Here is a 16,873-nt window from a genome sequence, read left to right on the forward strand (position 1 = left end):
CGGCGTGGGACCAGGGCGCTAGGACCCCGCGGACACCGGCCGGGGAAGGAACGAGGGGGCGCTAGGACCCCGCGGGCGCCGGCCCGCTAGCCCCGTTGCCTGAAATCGAAACCGATCGTGAGGAGCCCGGCCGGGGGCGGGGCTCAGAGGGGGCGTGGGCGGGGCCCCGGGCGGGGCCTCCGGCTTGGCATGCGCAGAGGCATCCCCGTGTGACTACAACCCCCAGAATCCCCTCCGCCGCGATGCCGTCCGAGGCGCCGCTGATTGGGCCCCAGCCTCCGGGTACTCGTCTCTTGCCCGCCCCCCCCGGGCCACCGCAGCCAGCGATTGGCCAGAGAGCGCGTCAGTCCGGCGAGGAGCGGAGCGGACCGGACCCCCCGTGCTCGGAGAAGACCCACGCGGCGCCGAGAAGCCGAGGTTCGGCGGCGCCGGGGGCAGGCAAGGGGGGGGCAGGCCCTCGGCTCGGCTCGGCCCGGCCCGGCCCGGCCCGGCCACCGCGCTGGCTCCTGGGTGACGCGCAGCGGGGCCGCGAGCCAGGACTCCTGGGTCCCGGCCGGGCCCTTGCAGGTGCCGCTGGGGGGGGACTTTCCTGGCTCCCCCCGCCCCCCCTCCTCGGACCCCGACAGGCTGGGCCCAGCGCTCCTGGGCCCCCCCCGGTCTGGCGCAGGGGCTCTCCCTGCGCTCGGCGCTGCCCCGCCCGCGCAGGCGGCTCAAAGCGCGGGCAGGTTTTTCAGCAGCCACCAGCGGGACCCGGGGCAGGCGCCAGGAAAGCCCGCCACGAGACCCCGGCCCCGGCCCCGGCGGGGGGGGGCGGCGGCTTGTCGACACTGGCGCTTTACGGGGCTGAACCTTCCTCTGGAAACCGCCCCCCCCCCGCGGGGCAGGTGTCGGCGCCGTGCAGCGCCCGCCCGGGTGGCCCGTGCCCCGCCGCCGCGCCAGCCCCGCTGCCGGTGTAGCCGAGCCCTTGCTCCGGCCGTGGCCTCGGGCTCTAGGCGGCGGGGCCCTCCTTCCCCCACTGGGATCACGACCCCCGCCCGAAGGGTAGCCTGCAAGACCTCTTGATTGGGGGCGTCCCCCCTGTGCTGCCCAGGGTCCCCCCCCCAGCTCTTCCACGCTTCTCGCTGCACCCGGCTTCCCCATCCCCAGCCCGGCCGCCCCAGCCCTATCCCCAGCCCCAGCCCGGCCGCCCTATGCCCAGCCCCATCCCCATCCCCAGCCCGGCCGCCCCTTCCCCAGCCCCTGCCCCAGCCCGGCCGCCCCAGCCCCAGCCCCAGCCCGGCTGCTGCTCTGCCTCCAGCTCCCTGGGCTGCGCTTCTGGCCCCTCTGGCTGGCCCGGCTCTGCTCCCCAGCTCAGCTCAGGCTCCTGCTCTCTTCTTCACTCGCTTGCTTTGCTGTGGTCCAGGCAATTTCAGCTCACAGGGAAGATGGGACCCCCTGGCCTCCTGACCCCCTCATTAGCCTGCCAGCCCTGTCAGTCAGGCTGATCTGAAGCGTTGGCCTCTCCCCATTGTTCCTGGGGGCTGTCAGTCTCAGGGTCCTGATTTCCCATCCACCCTTCTCCTTTCTCTGGCCCTGGGAGCTAGCAGCCAAAACCCCCACTGAGTGTTAGTGAGGGGCCCACAGACCCCTACACCCACCTGACAGGTCCCTCTGTCTGCAGGGTGGTGCCTCCAGGCCTCCTGCCCCAGCATGGACGAGGGGCAGGCCAGAGAGCTGCTGGGGTTCCTCCGCCTGGACACCCGGCCTGATATAAAGGGCCAGGCCACAGGCTACATCCTGGGGCTGACGGGCAGCGTGGAGGGGCGGATGCTGCTGGCGGGCAGGCCCGATTTCCTGGAGGCGCTGCTGCTGCTGACGGGTGACCGCTCCTTGGCCGTGGTGAAGGACAGTTACCACTCGCTCATCAACCTGTCTGTGGCTGCGGCCACCCACGGGGCCCTGGCCAAGGGGCTGCCAGCGCTGCTGCACCGCCTGCTGGACCCGGGCTACGCCTTCGCCGACCAGGTCTGCACCCTCCTCTCCAACCTGTCCCGGGAGGAGGCCACCTGCCGCCAGGTTTTCCGGGCCGTGCAGGAGGAGGGGCTGGGGCTGGCCCAGGTCGTGGAGGCGTTCTGCACCGAAGGCTACAACAAGGAGGCAGCCCTGCACTACCTGGGCCCCCTGCTCTCCAATCTGAGTCAGCTGCCGGAGACCCGGGAGTTCCTGCTGGACAGATCCAGGTGGGTGCTGGCCTGTGAGCTGGGAACGTGGCGGCGGGCGGGAGAATCGTGGGGCTGCCCCAGGTCGGACTGTTAGTCCATTGGTGTAATGGAGACAAGGCTGGAGGGAGGTCGTGTCTTCTGCTGGCGAGAAGCTCTGGGTAGCTCGAAAGCGGGGCTCTCTCCCCAACAGAAGCTGGCCCAGTTGAAGATATTCCCTCCCCCACCTTGTCTCTCTAATGTCCTGGGACTGACGTGGCTACCGCAGCACTGCAGTGCCCGTCTCCAGCAGTGCCCCAGGGCATGCACGCGCCAGGGCCCAGCATGTACAGGCCCATCTCTGACAAGGACCCCTCCTCTGCCCAGGTGCGTGGTGCAGCGGCTGCTGCCCTACACACAGTACGAGGCCTCCGCCGTCCGCCGAGGGGGGGTGATTGGGACGCTCAGGAACTGCTGCTTCGAGTACAGTAAGTGTTTTGCATTTGGGGGAGTACTTAGTGTCCCTCGCCCCTGGGATCCTGCTGGCTTCGTTGCTTCGGCCGAGCCCTGAAGGGACTTCTGGGTATCAGCTGGTTCCTGAACCAGCCTGTGACCTAGAGCTCAGGGCTCTGACCCACCATGCGGGACCTCTGGCTTCAGTGCCCAGGCCTGGCCTCTGGCTCCCCAGCACAAACAGGCCCCAGTCAGGGTTTGCCTGTCCCTTCCCTCCCCAGAGGAACTGGTGGGGTGTTTTGTGCTTTTGCTCGCCAGCGCCCCTGTGTGGCCCATGAAGTTTCCTGTCTGGCTCTTGCCAGGCAGTCTGGTGGGTTCACTGTAGGGCCCCCCTGTTACTCCCCACCTCCTGGTGATTTCTGCCCCCTCTTCTAATCCCAGCCTGTGTCTGTTCCCAGAGTACCATGAGTGGCTGCTAGGCGCTGAGGTGGACCTGCTTCCCTTTCTCCTGCTGCCGTTGGCGGGCCCTGAGGAATTCCCTGAAGCGGAAATGGAAAGTGAGGAGGAGGGATGCTGGGAGGGGGGCTCTGGGGACTACTGTTTGGGCGGGGGGTCTAGCAGTGGCAGAGTTGTGCAGCCAGGAACAAAGAATTTAGTTGTCTTCTGCTCTCATTTCCCCTCTGCTGGGGGGTGGTAAAGTGACTGGGGGGGGTTGCTACAATTTTCTGGCAGGAGCCTGTAGATCCGTGTGCCCTGTTAAATCCCCTGTCCTGTTCTAACGCCCCTGCCTGGCTCTGCCCCAGGGCTGCCCGTGGACCTGCAGTACCTGCCGCAGGACAAGCAGCGGGAGAAGGACCCTGACATCCGGAAGATGCTGCTGGAGGCAGTCTTGCTGGTGGGTCCCTCCCTGTGTCGCTGTAGAACACTGGGGGAGGGGAGCAGGGGGGCGGGCGGACAAGGAGGCTGGGGCAGAGAGGGTTTCTTTGCAGATGCCCCCTTTCCTGCAGCAGGGCCCCCCCATACCCCTTCCCATCTGCTGCTGCCCCCTATCCGTGCGACCCTCCCTGCTCTGAGGATCCCCAGCCTCACTTACAGTGGAGGGTTAGGACCCCTGCTCTTGCAGGGCAGCAGCCGACCACTCTCTGATGGGGCTAGGAAGGGGCTTCCCCACAACTGCCCACTGCAGGGTGTGCCTGGCCTCCCTCTGAAACAGCTGGGGCTGGCCGGGCCTATGCTGCTCCTCCCGTGCTGCCCACGCTGGCTGTGGCTGGGTCTGATCCGTGGCCTGGCCCCTCCCCCGGTTTGCTTCCCACGCAGCTCACAGCCACCAAGGCCGGCCGGCAGCTGGTGAAGGAGAAGGGCACCTACCTGGTCGTGCGGGAGCTCCACCAGTGGGAGACGGAGCCCGACGTCCTGGCTGCCTGCGAGAAGCTGATCCAGGTAGGGGCAGAGGCCCATCGTGTCCATGTGGCTCAGCATCTGGAGGGCAGGGGGCTTGGGCAAATGGGTCCCACCCAGGTTGGGGTCTTTGGAGGGCTCCCCCTCTATTAAACTCCAGGGTGGGGTCCGGTCTCTGCCGGGCAAATGCAGACAAGCAGGGGCTCGATGCTGCTGCCTGGTGGTGCCGTCATACTGCACAGTGAGTTCTGCATGGTGGAGAGGGGGGTCAGTGCGGGTAGGGAGCAGTGGCTTGTTTCCCCTCTGAAGCCCTGATGCTGTGCCCTGGGCAGGTGCTGATTGGGGATGAGCCTGAGGCCGGGATGGAGAACCTGCTGGAGGTGAAGATCCCCGAGGACGTGGAGGAGCAACTGCAGCGCCTGGATCGGGAGGAGGAGCGGCAGCAAGGGCAGCAGGAGACACCGAGCGAGGGGCCTGGGGCGCAGATGGGCTCCCAGGGGCTGTCGAGGTGACTTGCTGACCTGCTTGCCCTGCCCCGGCAGCGGGGGGCGCTCGGACTCTGCCCAGCTGAGGGCTGCGACCTGCCAGCTGTCGTGGGAGCCACGCCCAGCCAGACCAAACAGAGCCGGATGCAGCCACCCTTGCGAGGCCTGTAGAGACTGCAGCTCCCAGCTCAGCCTGGCGGCTCTGGAGCAGCAAGAGGGGACTGGGACTGGTAGCTCCTTCCGTTGAGGTTCCTTGCTTCGCTCCAGCCCACATCAGTCGCCACTGCCTGACCCAGGCAAGATGAATCGGGGGGGGTCCTCAGCCGGGCTCCGGAGGGCCAGGGTTCCCCCTTGCACAGTGCAGCAGTGCTGGCAAAGAGGGGCTGCTCGGCAGGGCAGGGCTGGGGCTCAATGGGAGGTGGTGGTGCGCACACAAAGTGATGCTGCTCCCTGGCTGTGGGGCGGCTGCCTGGGCTGTGGCCTGAGATTCTCGCCTGCACCCAGCGCTGTGCCAGCCCCCCATCCTGAACGGGCAGGTGCACATGCTGAGCTGCTGTCCACACAGGTGAACCTGGCCTGGTGCCTCTGGGCGGCTGCTTCCAGCCCTGCCTGGGCACGGGCTGTGTCTCTAGCGAGGGGGAGATGGACGCTGAGCCCCCGGAACAGCAGTAACCTGCCATTTAATTCCAGACGGGGGGAGGATGGGGAAGCAGAGCCAGGGGCTGGGAGGCAGGAGCTGGACAGTGGCTTTGGGCTGGGTCCTGTTCTTAGCTGTTAAATATACTTGAGAGGCCGGACACCCCAACTGCCTCATGTGTGTTGTCTCCTGCCTGAAAGACCCTGGTGTGACGCAGCAGGGAGAGGGAAGATGTGACGGAGGGGGGAGATGTGACGCAGCAGGGCGGGGGGAGTGTTGACCTGGGAATGTGGCAGGGGAGTTTCACTGGGGATGGGAGACCTGAGAGCCTGTAACCTGAGCCGGGAGGGGGAGGTAACACCTCTGCCCAGGAAACTGGACAAAGGCTGCAGGAGGGAGCCTGGGGAGGGGGGGGGTTGGTTCGTTCAGTTTTGTGCTGGGTGGTGGAATGCAGGGAACCCCAGGGCTGGGGTCTAAGCTCCTTGCCCCCCAGAAGGACTTGACTGAGGGGTCCTGGTTGTACCCACAAGCTCTGTTTTAGACTGTGTTCCTATTGTCCAATAAACCTTCCGTTTTACTGGCTGGCTGAGAGTCGCAGTGAATCCCAGGAAGAGGGGGCAGGTCCCGGACTCCCCCACACTCTGTGACACCTGGCACAGTGGTTCTGTGTCCCCCAGCGTCCGGGCATGGCCCTGGGGCCTGCAGCCAGCTGGCTGGAAGTCAGTGCTGCCTTGAGCCTGCCCCTGAGGTTGGGGGGGCTGTGAAGGGGACATGAACCACCCCATCTCGCTCCAGCCTCAAGTGGAGCTTGGGGGGTATGGAGGGGTGGGCCCTGGCTCAGCAGTCTGGCCTGTGAATGGGAGGAGCTGCAGGACTCTCCGGCCCCCCATAAGACTGACGAGGCCTAGTGTGTCACTGCGTCTGTCTCGGTGCTGGCAGGCCCACGCCTCCCCTGGGGCCACCTCCCTCCGCCCCAGCAGGGTGTTTTCCTCGGCACCACCATCATGGCAGCAGGTCCCCCGGAGTCCCGTTCCAGGGTGCCCGTCACCAAGGGGTCCAGGCCCTGTGGCTGGGTTCCTCTCCCCAAGTTCTCGCCCCTCTGCTCTGTGTATATGGCCTGAGCTGCTCCCTGCGCAGACTGTGCCGAGGGTGCCAGCCTGGGGCTCCCGGAGAGGGACCGGTGGGGAGGGTGGCTGGAGGAGAAAGGCCCCGGTGGGGATGGGAGGAGAGAGGCTGTGTGTAGCCATGGCTAGGAGAGGCCTGGGGGAGAGACAGGGGCGCATAGAGGAACGAGGAGTCAGGCCTGTGGGACACGGGTCTAGGGCAAGCTGGGACCCGGCTGCTGCCGAGTACGGGGCCTAGAGGGAGCCCAGAGGGGGACAGCTGAGAGCCCGCGACTGAGTAACATTTAATAGTGCGTGCTGCACCCGTCCGTATGGGCTTTGTTTCTGTCAGGGTAGGGCCAAGCGGTGGCGGCTCTGGCCTGGCCCTGGGCGAGGCCCCCTCTAGTTGGTGATGGGCTCTGGTGGGGGCTTCCGGATCATGGACATGGAGTGGAGGGAGATGACGGGCTTGGAGGAGCCGCTGCCCACCGCTGCTGCCACAGCGGGGCTTTTCTCGCCCAGCCGCCGGCTGGCTACGTAGGCGCTGGCCGAGGTGGCCGAGCTGGGCTTGCGGAAGTTGGGGAGGTGGTGGAAGGGCCGGAGGCTGGAGAGCAGGCAGGGCCGGTACAGGGAGAATCGGGGAGGGCGCTCAGCCTGGCAAGGCAACGGCAGCTGAAGGAGGCAGCCGGCAGAGATCAGCTCGGGGGCCTTGGCCTCCGTCTCGGCTCGGCCAGGGAAGGAGTCCTGAGCAGAGGAGGCGCGAGGGCCTGCTGGGGCTTTGGTTCCCTTGGCGGCTCCCTCGGGAAGCTTGGCCGAGCTCTCCAGGTCTGGCAGCAAAGAGACGGAGCCTCCGCTCTCACCTGCAAAGGAAGTGGCAGGGATAGAGGGGCCGGTGCCACGTTCCCCCGGACGTGGGGCTATGTCCTGTGGGGTGCCCAAGGGAGGGATGGAGCCTGGTGCTGTGTTCCTGTGGTCATGGGGCTATGTCCTGTGGAGGGCCAGTGCCACATTCCCCAGGCTACTGGGCAAGGTCCTGTGGGGTGCAGAGGGGCAGGGGGCTGGTGTCATGTTCCCCCGGCTGCCAGGCGAGGTCCTGCGGGGTGCCCAAGGGGAGGGATGGGGGCTGGTGCCATGTTCCCCTGGCTGCTAGGTGAGGTCTGGTGGGGTGGGGTGGGGTGCGGAGGGGAGGGGCAGGGGGCCGGTGTCACATTTCCCCAGCTGTGGGGCTATGTTCACTGGGGTCCCTGGGGAGGGCTGGGGGCTGGTGCTGTGTTCCCCCAGCCGTGGGGTGCCCAGGGGAGGGGCTGATGCCATGTTTCCCCAGCTGTGGGGCAAGGTCCTGCAGGGTGCCCAGGGGAGGGTGGCCGGGGTACTCCTGGTGCTTCTAGCTGAGGGGCTGTTCAGGGGGGCAGCTCTTTTCTTTGGGGCAGGGACACCGCTGGGCAGCAGTGCTCAGTTCAGATGTGGGGCTGGAGTGCTGCTGGCTCCTGGAGGTGGGGGCTGAGCCCCCAAGGGGAGCTACTCCTGGCCTGGGGCTCCTTGGCTCGTCCCAGAGCCAGACCTGGCATTGGCGAGGCCACTCCCTGCTGTGCTCAGCCCAGCGCTCCCCCCGTGCCCCCAGCTGTGGGGTGCCCTGAAGGCAGACCCGGGGCAGGGCGCACACATACCTTGGGCGGACGGCTTCTCCAGGGCTGGGCCGAGCTCCGGGGGCCTGCCCGTGGCGTTCAGCGCCTGGTGGAAGATGGCCGAGGTGGCGGGCAGCATCCAGCAGTGCGTGGCCACCTGCTGCAAGCCCAGCCGGGCCCCAGGTTTCAGCTGCAGCAGGCCTTGGATCAGGTTCTGGCACTCTGGCAGCAAAGAGAGGGGCTGAAGACTAACGGCCGGACCTGCCCCACGGCTTGGCAGGGCGGCCTCCCCGCTGGCGTGGGGCAGGGTCACTGGTGCCCTATGCAGAGCGCTGGGCTCCGTGGGCCCTCAGCCAACCCCGCGTGCGCTGGCTGGCTTTTCCCTCTCTGCTCTCCAGGCCGGTGGGGCTGGAGTCGGCCTGGGGCAGGACTCGTGGGGGGCGGCCCTCTCTCCTCAGCGCAAAGCAGGAGCCGTGGGGCAAAGGGGGACGCGGCCCGTTCCCTGCCCCGGCTCTGGCTGATTCTCCACAAAGCCTGACGCTTGGCCGCCGCGCTGCTCTCGTCCCCTTCCCCTCCTGCCCCGGGGCGGCCCCGACCCTGCCTGGCTGCTCGGGGACCCCGCGGGGGGGCAGCAGGGCTTGCGGCTCTCCGGGGCCAGGCGCGGGGGTTACCTGGGGAGATGGGCTGCCGGAAGCAGAGGCCCTGTTTTATCATGTGGATCATCTTGTGAGGCTGGCGCTCTTTGAAGGGCAGCTTCCCGGTCACCATGGCGTACAGGATCACACCGCTGCGGGAGGAGGCCGGGGGTCAGGGGCCAGCACCAGGCCCAGCCTCCCCAGGGACAGGGCGTGGGCTGCATGGCCCACGGCAGCTCCCAGCACCCGGTCCTCACGGGGCAGCCTGCGCTGCCCTCCCCATAGCGTACCGGTGAGCGTGGCTTGGGCCCGTCTGTGCCGATCTGCAGAGAACAGCAGCTGGCACGGTCCTGGCTACGGAGCGTTCCAGCAGCTCCCCCGGTTCAAACCCCAGGGTGTTGACCATCGGGGGGGCCCTGGTGCTCTCACCCCCCTGCGGGCAGCCTGCTCGTCCCCCACTACACAGTGCTAACGGGCCCCACGATGCAGCCGGCTCCACCCCGCCCCTCCCTCGTGGTACTCGCGGTGCCAGGAAGTGACTGACTCCTCTCCCTGCTCCCTCCAGGCCGGAGTTCCCGCAGGCCATGTCCCTCCCCGCAGGAGACGCGGCGCTCACAGGCTCCAAAGGTCAGCCAGCTCTCCGTTGTACTTCTTGCTCATGAGGATTTCGGGGGCCGTGTAGGCCACAGAGCCGCAGAACGTGCTCATCAGGGAATTCTTCAAGGAGTAGCGGTTGGCAAACCCAAAATCTGTAATGCAACGACCCACCGGTGAGATGCCTGCTCAGTGGCATGGCCCCTGGAGCGATGGGGGCTGTATGGGAACCGAGGGGGCCGTGGCATTCCTCTCTCTCCACCCTCCGCCAACCGACCAGGCCAGCAGTCTGACCCCCCAGTCCAGGGCTCTCACACAGCTCTGCCCACGTCCAGCCTGGGCTGTCCAGGCTTGGGGCTTTGGGGGAAGTGGCTGATTCACATCAGCCAGTGTGGTAGGAGGTATAGGGATCAGGCCCCCAAACTCAGTTTCGGCAGTGACCTAATGGCTGATTTTGAATCCAGCCGAAGGACAACAAGCCTCCCCCCCACCCCCGGCCTTCAACCCCCCTCGCCCTTTCTTAGGCCCAGATCCTCAAAGGTATTTAGGCACCTAACTTGCATTGATTTCAGAGTCACCCGGTAAAGGTGCACCCAGAGGAGCAGGTGACTCGAGGGATTGCTCCTGGGCACCAGAGCCTTTCACCTCTCGGTGCCTGGCCGGAACCCAGCCCAGACTGGCAGTGAGGAAAAGGCCCTGATGCCTGAGGGCCGCTCAGTGGCCCAGTGGAATGAGTTCAGTCCTGTTCCCAGTGGCACATCACAGAACCATGACTGCAGCTGGTGCCAGCGTGCACCCTCAGAGGTGGTCTTGGAGGGGAGTCCAGGAGCTGACTGGGCCTGGAGCCTGGATTCCCCTTGAGGGAGACCATGACTTTACAGTCCAATGGAGCCATGAAACTGCCTGCTGAGCGGGGGGAGGCACATGAGTGTAGGAAACAGACCCTTCCCCAGAGATGGACCTAGACTCCGGACCTCCCTGCCAGAGAAACACAAGACCCGGGGCCGTGCTGCCCCAGCGCAAAATGCACTGATGTGACAGCTTCTCTGCACTAAGTGCTGCCCAGGCTGATACTGCCTTGATGCAGGTAGGGCCGGTTCCCAGTGGACCCCCTAGCTCAGGGGCTTACTCAAGCTGGGGGTTACTTGGCTGAGTCTTTGTCGGGTGGGGGCCGATAGGCCATGTGACCATTAAATGAACATTAAAGGGATGCTGTCAATGGGCACTGAACAACTTGTGTTTCACACCCCCAAATGCCAGGTCGCACACCTAGGAACAAAGAACGTAGGTCACACTTGTGGGATGGGGGCTGTGTCCTTCAAGGCAGTGGCAGTGAATAGGACTTAGGGGACCACCTGAATGTGAGCTCCCAGTCCAATGCTGTATCTGAGAGAGGGAACGTGGTCCTAGGACGGCTGAACAGGAGAAGGGGGACTGGGAGCAGGGAGGGGAGTTACCTCTGCGGACAGCATGAGTGAGCCCATCCCTGGACGCTCACTTGAACACAGACTTTGACAAATGGGGAAGGGTTTGGAGAAGAGCTACAAGGATGAGTCGAGGGCTGGAAAACCGGCCTTAGAGTGAGAGCGTGAAGGAGCTCAGTCTAGCGAGTTCATCCCCGAGACGGTTAGGAGGTGACTTGAGTACAGCCTGTGGGTTCCTATGAGCGGAAGAGATTTCTAAGAGCAGACATCTCTTCAATCTCACAGGCAGAGGCAGGTCACGGTTTAATGGCTAGAAGATGAAGCGACACATTCAGACTAGAAATGAGGTGCACCGTGATGATATTAACCATTGGATCATGGTGGGTTTGCCATTACTTGGGGTCTAGAGTTAGAGTCGGAAGATTGCTCTAGCTCCCACAGAAGATATAGGCTGGATTCGGGGATCACCAGGGGAGGGTCTCTTGCCTTCGTTACACAAGGCTAGATGATCGGAGGGGCCTTTTTGCCTGTGAAACCTGAAATCTAATTGGTTAAGACCCTGAGTTCAAAGCAGTCTGAGGTTCCCCGCAGCTGATTTCTGTGGCTTTGCCACAAGGTCCTAGTTCTTCCCTGTTTGTCTCTCCCTGTTGTGCTGGGAGAGCGGCTGACTCAACACGAAGAGTGACGCTGGCTCTGCTCCGAGAGCTGGCAAATGCACAAAGGAGACACACTGAACGGAGGGAGAACGAGCCCGGTGAAACCTCGGCAGGGAGGAGCTGAATGGAAGCTGGCTTCCCGTTTGGAGCTGGGCTCCGCCCGGTGTCACAAGCAAAGTCACTGCAGGCAAAAGTAACCTAAATGCAATGGCTCCTCTTCCCTTGCGCCCAGGCTGAGCTTCCCAGCATGGAGCGCTGAGTGGCTCCCGCACCCCTAGCCAGGGCTGGCTGAAGGGAAACAATTCCTGCCGCTGGGAATGGGCCGCACTCACCTGTCAGCTTAATGAAGCCTCGCTCATCCAGCAGGATATTCTCACATTTCAGGTCTCTGCAGGGAACACAAAGCAGGAGCAGCGGTGTCACTGGGATCCCCTGTCCCACGCACACCTCCACACATGTATATCCCTGGCAATAGGCTGCTGGGGCCAGGTACCTGCCATGCTGAGCGTGCACAGCAGGAAGGCGGCTCTATCAGCCCTGATCCTGCGGCCAGCGGGGGATTCAATGGCCCTAACCATACCGTAGAGCAGCCTAAGGGCTGAACTAAGTTACACTGGCTGCAGTGGTCCCAGAGGGGCTGCTTCACCGGGTGAAGCACTGCGGGCTCCAGGCCTGCCCCCTCTTGTGCCTGGTCTGGCCCCCCACTCACAGTGTGCCCCCCATGCTGGGAGGGGGCATATGGTGCGAAACTGACCATGGCAGCTTCACACTTGCTGAGGCTCCCCTGGGTGGGGGCAGGCAGGGACCTGGTGGGGCCGTGAGCTGGCCAGGGCCCCTGCCCAGCAGCTCTTACAGTCTCTGGGTTTTTAAGGATGTTCGTGCTGGGTGGCGATGGCAGCCCCAGCCCCAGCCTTGGGACAGTAACGCTGAGCCTGACAAGGCTGAGGGGCTCAGGAGCTAGCCCGCCCTCGACCCTGGGGCACCAGCTGGATGGAGCCCAGCAGCCCCTCCCACCTGTGCACGATGCCCACGTTGTGGCAGTGTGCCACGGCGCTGACGATCTGGCGGAAGAGCCTTCGCGCCTCCTCCTCCTCCAGCCCGGGGCACTCCCTGCGGTCAGAGGTGGCGTTGATGTGCTCCAGCAGGTCGCCCCGGGAGGCCAGCTCCAGCGCTAGGTAGGTGCGCCTGCTGTTCCCGTACATCTCGTAGAGCTGGATCTGCCGAGGCGACAGGGCAATGAGAGACGCGCCCGTTCCTGGACAGAGAGCCCTGCAGGGGCGTGGGGCAGCGTCCCTCCGGGGCACCAGTGTCCCCAGGGCAATGAGAGACGCGCCCGTTCCTGGACAGAGAGCCCTGCAGGGGCGTGGGCCAGCGTCCCTCCGGGGCACCAGTGTCCCCAGGGCAATGAGAGACGCGCCCGTTCCTGGACAGAGAGCCCTGCAGGGGCGTGGGCCAGCGTCTCTCCGGGGCACCAGTGTCCCCAGGACAATGAGAGACGCGCCCGTTCCTGGACAGAGAACCCTGCAGGGGCGTGGGCCAGCGTCTCTCCGGGGCACCAGTGTCCCCAGGACAATGAGAGACGTGCCCGTTCCTGGACAGAGAGCCCTGCAGGGGCGTGGGCCAGCGTCTCTCCGGGGCACCAGTGTCCCCAGGGCAATGAGAGACGCGCCCGTTCCTGGACAGAGAACCCTGCAGGGGCGTGGGGCAGCGTCTCTCCGGGGCACCAGTGTCCCCAGGGCAATGAGAGACGCGCCCGTTCCTGGACAGAGAGCCCTGCAGGGGCGTGGGCCAGCGTCCCTCCGGGGCACCAGTGTCCCCAGGGCAATGAGAGACGTGCCCGTTCCTGGACAGAGAGCCCTGCAGGGGCGTGGGGCAGCATCTCTCCGGGGCACCAGTGTCCCCAGGGCAATGAGAGACGCGCCCGTTCCTGGACAGAGAGCCCTGCAGGGGCGTGGGCCAGCGTCTCTCCGGGGCACCAGTGTCCCCAGGGCAATGAGAGACGCGCCCGTTCCTGGACAGAGAGCCCTGCAGGGGCGTGGGCCAGCGTCTCTCCGGGGCACCAGTGTCCCCAGGGCAATGAGAGACGCGCCCGTTCCTGGACAGAGAGCCCTGCAGGGGCGTGGGGCAGCGTCTCTCCAGGGCACCAATGTCCCCAGGGCAATGAGAGACGCGCCCGTTCCTGGACAGAGAGCCCTGCAGGGGCGTGGGGCAGCATCTCTCCGGGGCACCAATGGCCCCAGGGCAATGAGAGACGCGCCCGTTCCTGGACAGAGAGCCCTGCAGGGGCGTGGGGCAGTGTCTCTCCGGGGCACCCATGGCCCCAGGGCAATGAGAGACGTGCCCGTTCCTGGACAGAGAGCCCTGCAGGGGCGTGGGCCAGCGTCTCTCCGGGGCACCAATGTCCCCAGGGCAATGAGAGACGTGCCCGTTCCTGGACAGAGAGCCCTGCAGGGGCGTGGGCCAGCGTCTCTCCGGGGCACCAATGTCCCCAGGGCAATGAGAGACGTGCCCGTTCCTGGACAGAGAGCCCTGCAGGGGCGTGGGGCAGCGTCTCTCCGGGGCACCAATGTCCCCAGGGCAATGAGAGACGCGCCCGTTCCTGGACAGAGAGCCCTGCAGGGGCGTGGGGCAGCATCCCTCCGGGGCACCCATGGCCCCAGGGCAATGAGAGACGTGCCCGTTCCTGGACAGAGAGCCCCTGCAGGGGCGTGGGGCAGCATCCCTCCGGGGCACCCATGGCCCCAGGGCAATGAGAGACGTGCCCATTCCTGGACAGAGATCCCCTCCAGCGGCGTGGGGCAGCATCTCTCCGGGGTACCAATGTCCCCAGGCCAATGTGATGGCCGAGGTGGACAGGACCAGATTCCCTGGAGGCCAGACAATCCCAGTCCCGTCCAGAGGGGTTGCTGTCAGCCCAGGACAGGAGGCTGGGTCGGGGAATGGCACCCGGGTCTCCAGCAGGGCAGGATACGGCCCTGGCTCCTAGGCAGCCAGGCAAGCTTGGTTAGCGACAGCCCAGGCCTCGGAACCAGACCCAGGTCTCCTGCAAGGAGCTGGGAGGCGCGAGGCCCCAGGGTACCCGTGGAGGAAGCATTGCCTGGGCTGGTGCTTTAAGGGAGGCCCCAAAACCTGAGAGGAGCTGGGAGAAGACGAGACGCAGTGGCTGAGCCCCTAGGCTGAGATTTCCAAGCCTGACTAGGGGGTTAGGAGACACAGCTCTACAATTTATTCCACTAGGAACTGTGTGTCTAACCCCCTAATCTGTGCTGGGCTTTGCCTGCTTGAGACTCAGAATCGCTACAATCTCTGCAGGCTGCCCCTCCGAAGGAAAGCCGATGAGCATCCCTGGAGCGTGGCCTTCGCCCGGTGCAGTTTGGGTGCCCTATTGACACCGCTCTGGTACGCACAACAAAAGGCCGAGGTAGCCAGGGTGGGGAAGGGGTAAGCAGCTGGGACTCACCACATTGATGTGCTTGTAGGTTGCATTAAGGGAGTAGATTTCTCTCGGGAGGAATTTTCTGGAATATTCCAAGGGGGCTTTGGCTGTGGATATGATCTTTATGGCCACCTGAGAGAGGAGAGGGCGGCTGCTGAGCTGCACGCAGGAGACTGGGAAGCTCCTGCTAGTTTTGCTGACGTTGAGCCCTCCTGGCCCCTGGAGAGAGAGTGGCTCCGTCTGTGCCAGTCCAGCGGGCCGTGCGGGCACACCTGAAGGAGACACTGACGGGCCCCGCAGAGGAGCAGGCTGGAGGGAGGCCAGGTGGGGAAAGGACTGGTGGGGGTGATCAGATGTACAGCACCATGTGGAGTGAAATATCGTCCGTCTGAGCCAGCAGGGGCAGGAGAGTCTGGAAAACCCAAGTGAAGGTGGGGCAGGGGGCTGTTTGGGTGTCTCTTGGGCACATCACTTGGGAATGAGTGTCTGTGTGCATCCTCTGCCCATCTGAGCTCTTCACTGGCCTTGTAGGAAGCTCAGCACCCCCCAGACACCGGGCACCCTCAGTAGCTGCCAGGGCCCATCTGTCACCCGCCTGCTTTACCCAGCCCATGAGGAGAGACAGGGCAAGAACCAATCAACCCAGAAAGGCGGGGGTTAAGTCTAAAGAAAGCAGAAATGGGGCCAGGTTATAGAGGATCCCTGAAAGCAGCCAGAAGTGGCTGTTCTTTACTGTTCTGGGTCTGACCCAGCAGCCCCAGTCACGGACCGGGACCCCAGTGCGCTAGGTGCTGGCTGGGGGCAAACAGCAGAAAAGGCTTGGGAGATAAAGGCAAATCATTAGCAGCCTAGAAAAGCCTCAGGTGAATCTGAGCAAACGAGTGGGACAAAGGGGGAATTCAGAACACAACCACAGCCAGAGACATGGCCGGGGAACAACAGCAAACCCCACCACGAGTGCTTAGTAACAATCCCACTGACAACATTCTGCACAGAAAGAGAACAACCCATCCAGGGTAAAATCCTGACCAGGGGGCACGAGGCTCGCCAGCACCACCCCCCACCAGCACAGCCAGCGCAGCGAGGGACAGGGCTTGGAACAGGACGTGGGACTCGGCCCAGCTTAAAGAGCTGATATGTGGGGCTGGGATTTGCCCAGGGCATCCAGGGGACGCAGTCTCCCAGCTGCCATTCCAGGCACCAGACTCCCTTTGGCTCCTTTGAGCCTAAGAAACAGACAGAACTACCTGGACACATGCCAGCCATCACCCAGCCGGCTTGGTGTGTAAGTTATAGCCCCAGCTTCCCAGGGGCTGGCCCCCTGCATGCCCCTGCCAATAGCCCACCCTCCAGGAGCACAGCACTCCTTGCTATCCAGGACCCAGGATTCTCCTGGGCAACCAGACAGGCTGGTCACATCCCATGGATCAGTGCCCAGGAGGGCTAGGATGAGAGCCCCCAAACTCGCTGCACCTCTGAGCTGAGAGCAGGACTGGAGAGGTGCCTTATCCTGCAGAGCCCCCAGGGGTGTTGTACCCTCAGTGACTGAGCTCCTTTTCCCGCTGGTTCCCTGGCGTTTCCCCTTAGGCTTTCCCAGCCAAGGAGTCTGAGTGAGACTTGTGCCCCCAGGCCCTGCTGTCCTCACCATGGAGTGCCGCTTGCTCCGAAGGTCTGCGGCCAGCTTGTAGTTCTGTCTTAGCTTCTCTTGCGTGGCGTAGCCCAGGTAGACTTTGGAGAAGGCCCCAGAGCCAATCTTCCGGGAGGAGAGGAGGTAGCCATTCTCCTTGCTCTCCCGCACCTGTTCCGTGAAAGTCTTCCTGTCGGCCTCTCGCTTAGCGCAGCTTTTCATGGTGCCCAATGGGCATTCTTGGCTCCACCCAGGCTCGCGAAAGAAAGGGCAGCAGAGCGATCCTGCTGGGGCGGGTGTGGGGACGATGATTGCACTGGGGCTGGAGGGAATGCCACAGGAACCAGAGTCCAAATATGACCATTAGCTCCCCATGAGGGTGAAGGACACAGGAGAAACTCAAAGCACTGGGTTCTTCTAGCTTGTTGCCCTCCCCATCTTTCAGTTTGGGCCCCGAGGGCTTGGGGGCGCAGGGCCAGGCCACGGGCTCCTCGCTGCTGTCTCGAGGGAGACGTTTCCACAGAGATGGGAGAAGGATGAGTGTTCTAGAGGAGGCATTCTAGAACTGACGCATAACAAGCTGGTTTAGAACGCTGCCCGGGCTCCAGAGCATCGTGTCCCTT

The 16,873-nt window shown here is 64.4% G+C and overlaps 2 protein-coding genes across 3 annotated transcripts; one reads left to right on the forward strand and one right to left on the reverse strand.

The window, feature by feature from the left end:
* Positions 1-351: 351 nt before the first annotated feature.
* On the forward strand, positions 352-5,390 carry HGH1 (HGH1 cochaperone). 2 transcript variants are annotated; one of them, XM_074942909.1, is made up of 7 exons: positions 352-417; positions 1,661-2,219; positions 2,565-2,665; positions 3,089-3,187; positions 3,434-3,525; positions 3,948-4,070; positions 4,361-5,390. In XM_074942909.1, exons 2-7 carry the CDS (start codon positions 1,690-1,692, stop codon positions 4,538-4,540), a joined length of 1,125 nt encoding a protein of 374 aa, XP_074799010.1. In that variant the 5' UTR covers positions 352-417; positions 1,661-1,689; the 3' UTR covers positions 4,541-5,390. The 2 variants fall into 2 exon arrangements, with proteins under 2 accessions (XP_074799010.1, XP_074799011.1); XM_074942910.1 differs by lacking the exon at positions 352-417 and adding an exon at positions 480-567.
* A 1,203-nt stretch (positions 5,391-6,593) lies between these two features.
* Positions 6,594-16,472, reverse strand: LOC141981234 (testis-specific serine/threonine-protein kinase 5-like). Its single transcript, XM_074942911.1, has 8 exons — positions 16,269-16,472; positions 14,648-14,755; positions 12,202-12,404; positions 11,520-11,575; positions 9,130-9,262; positions 8,550-8,665; positions 7,921-8,100; positions 6,594-7,113 (listed from the first exon to the last, which is right to left on the reverse strand). The coding sequence occupies exons 1-8, from the start codon at positions 16,470-16,472 to the stop codon at positions 6,656-6,658; spliced, it is 1,458 nt and encodes a 485-aa protein (XP_074799012.1). The 3' UTR covers positions 6,594-6,655.
* Positions 16,473-16,873: the final 401 nt, after the last annotated feature.

Source organism: Natator depressus, chromosome 2 (genome assembly GCF_965152275.1).
Source record: "Natator depressus isolate rNatDep1 chromosome 2, rNatDep2.hap1, whole genome shotgun sequence".
In the NCBI taxonomy this organism is placed as follows: domain Eukaryota; kingdom Metazoa; phylum Chordata; order Testudines; family Cheloniidae; genus Natator; species Natator depressus.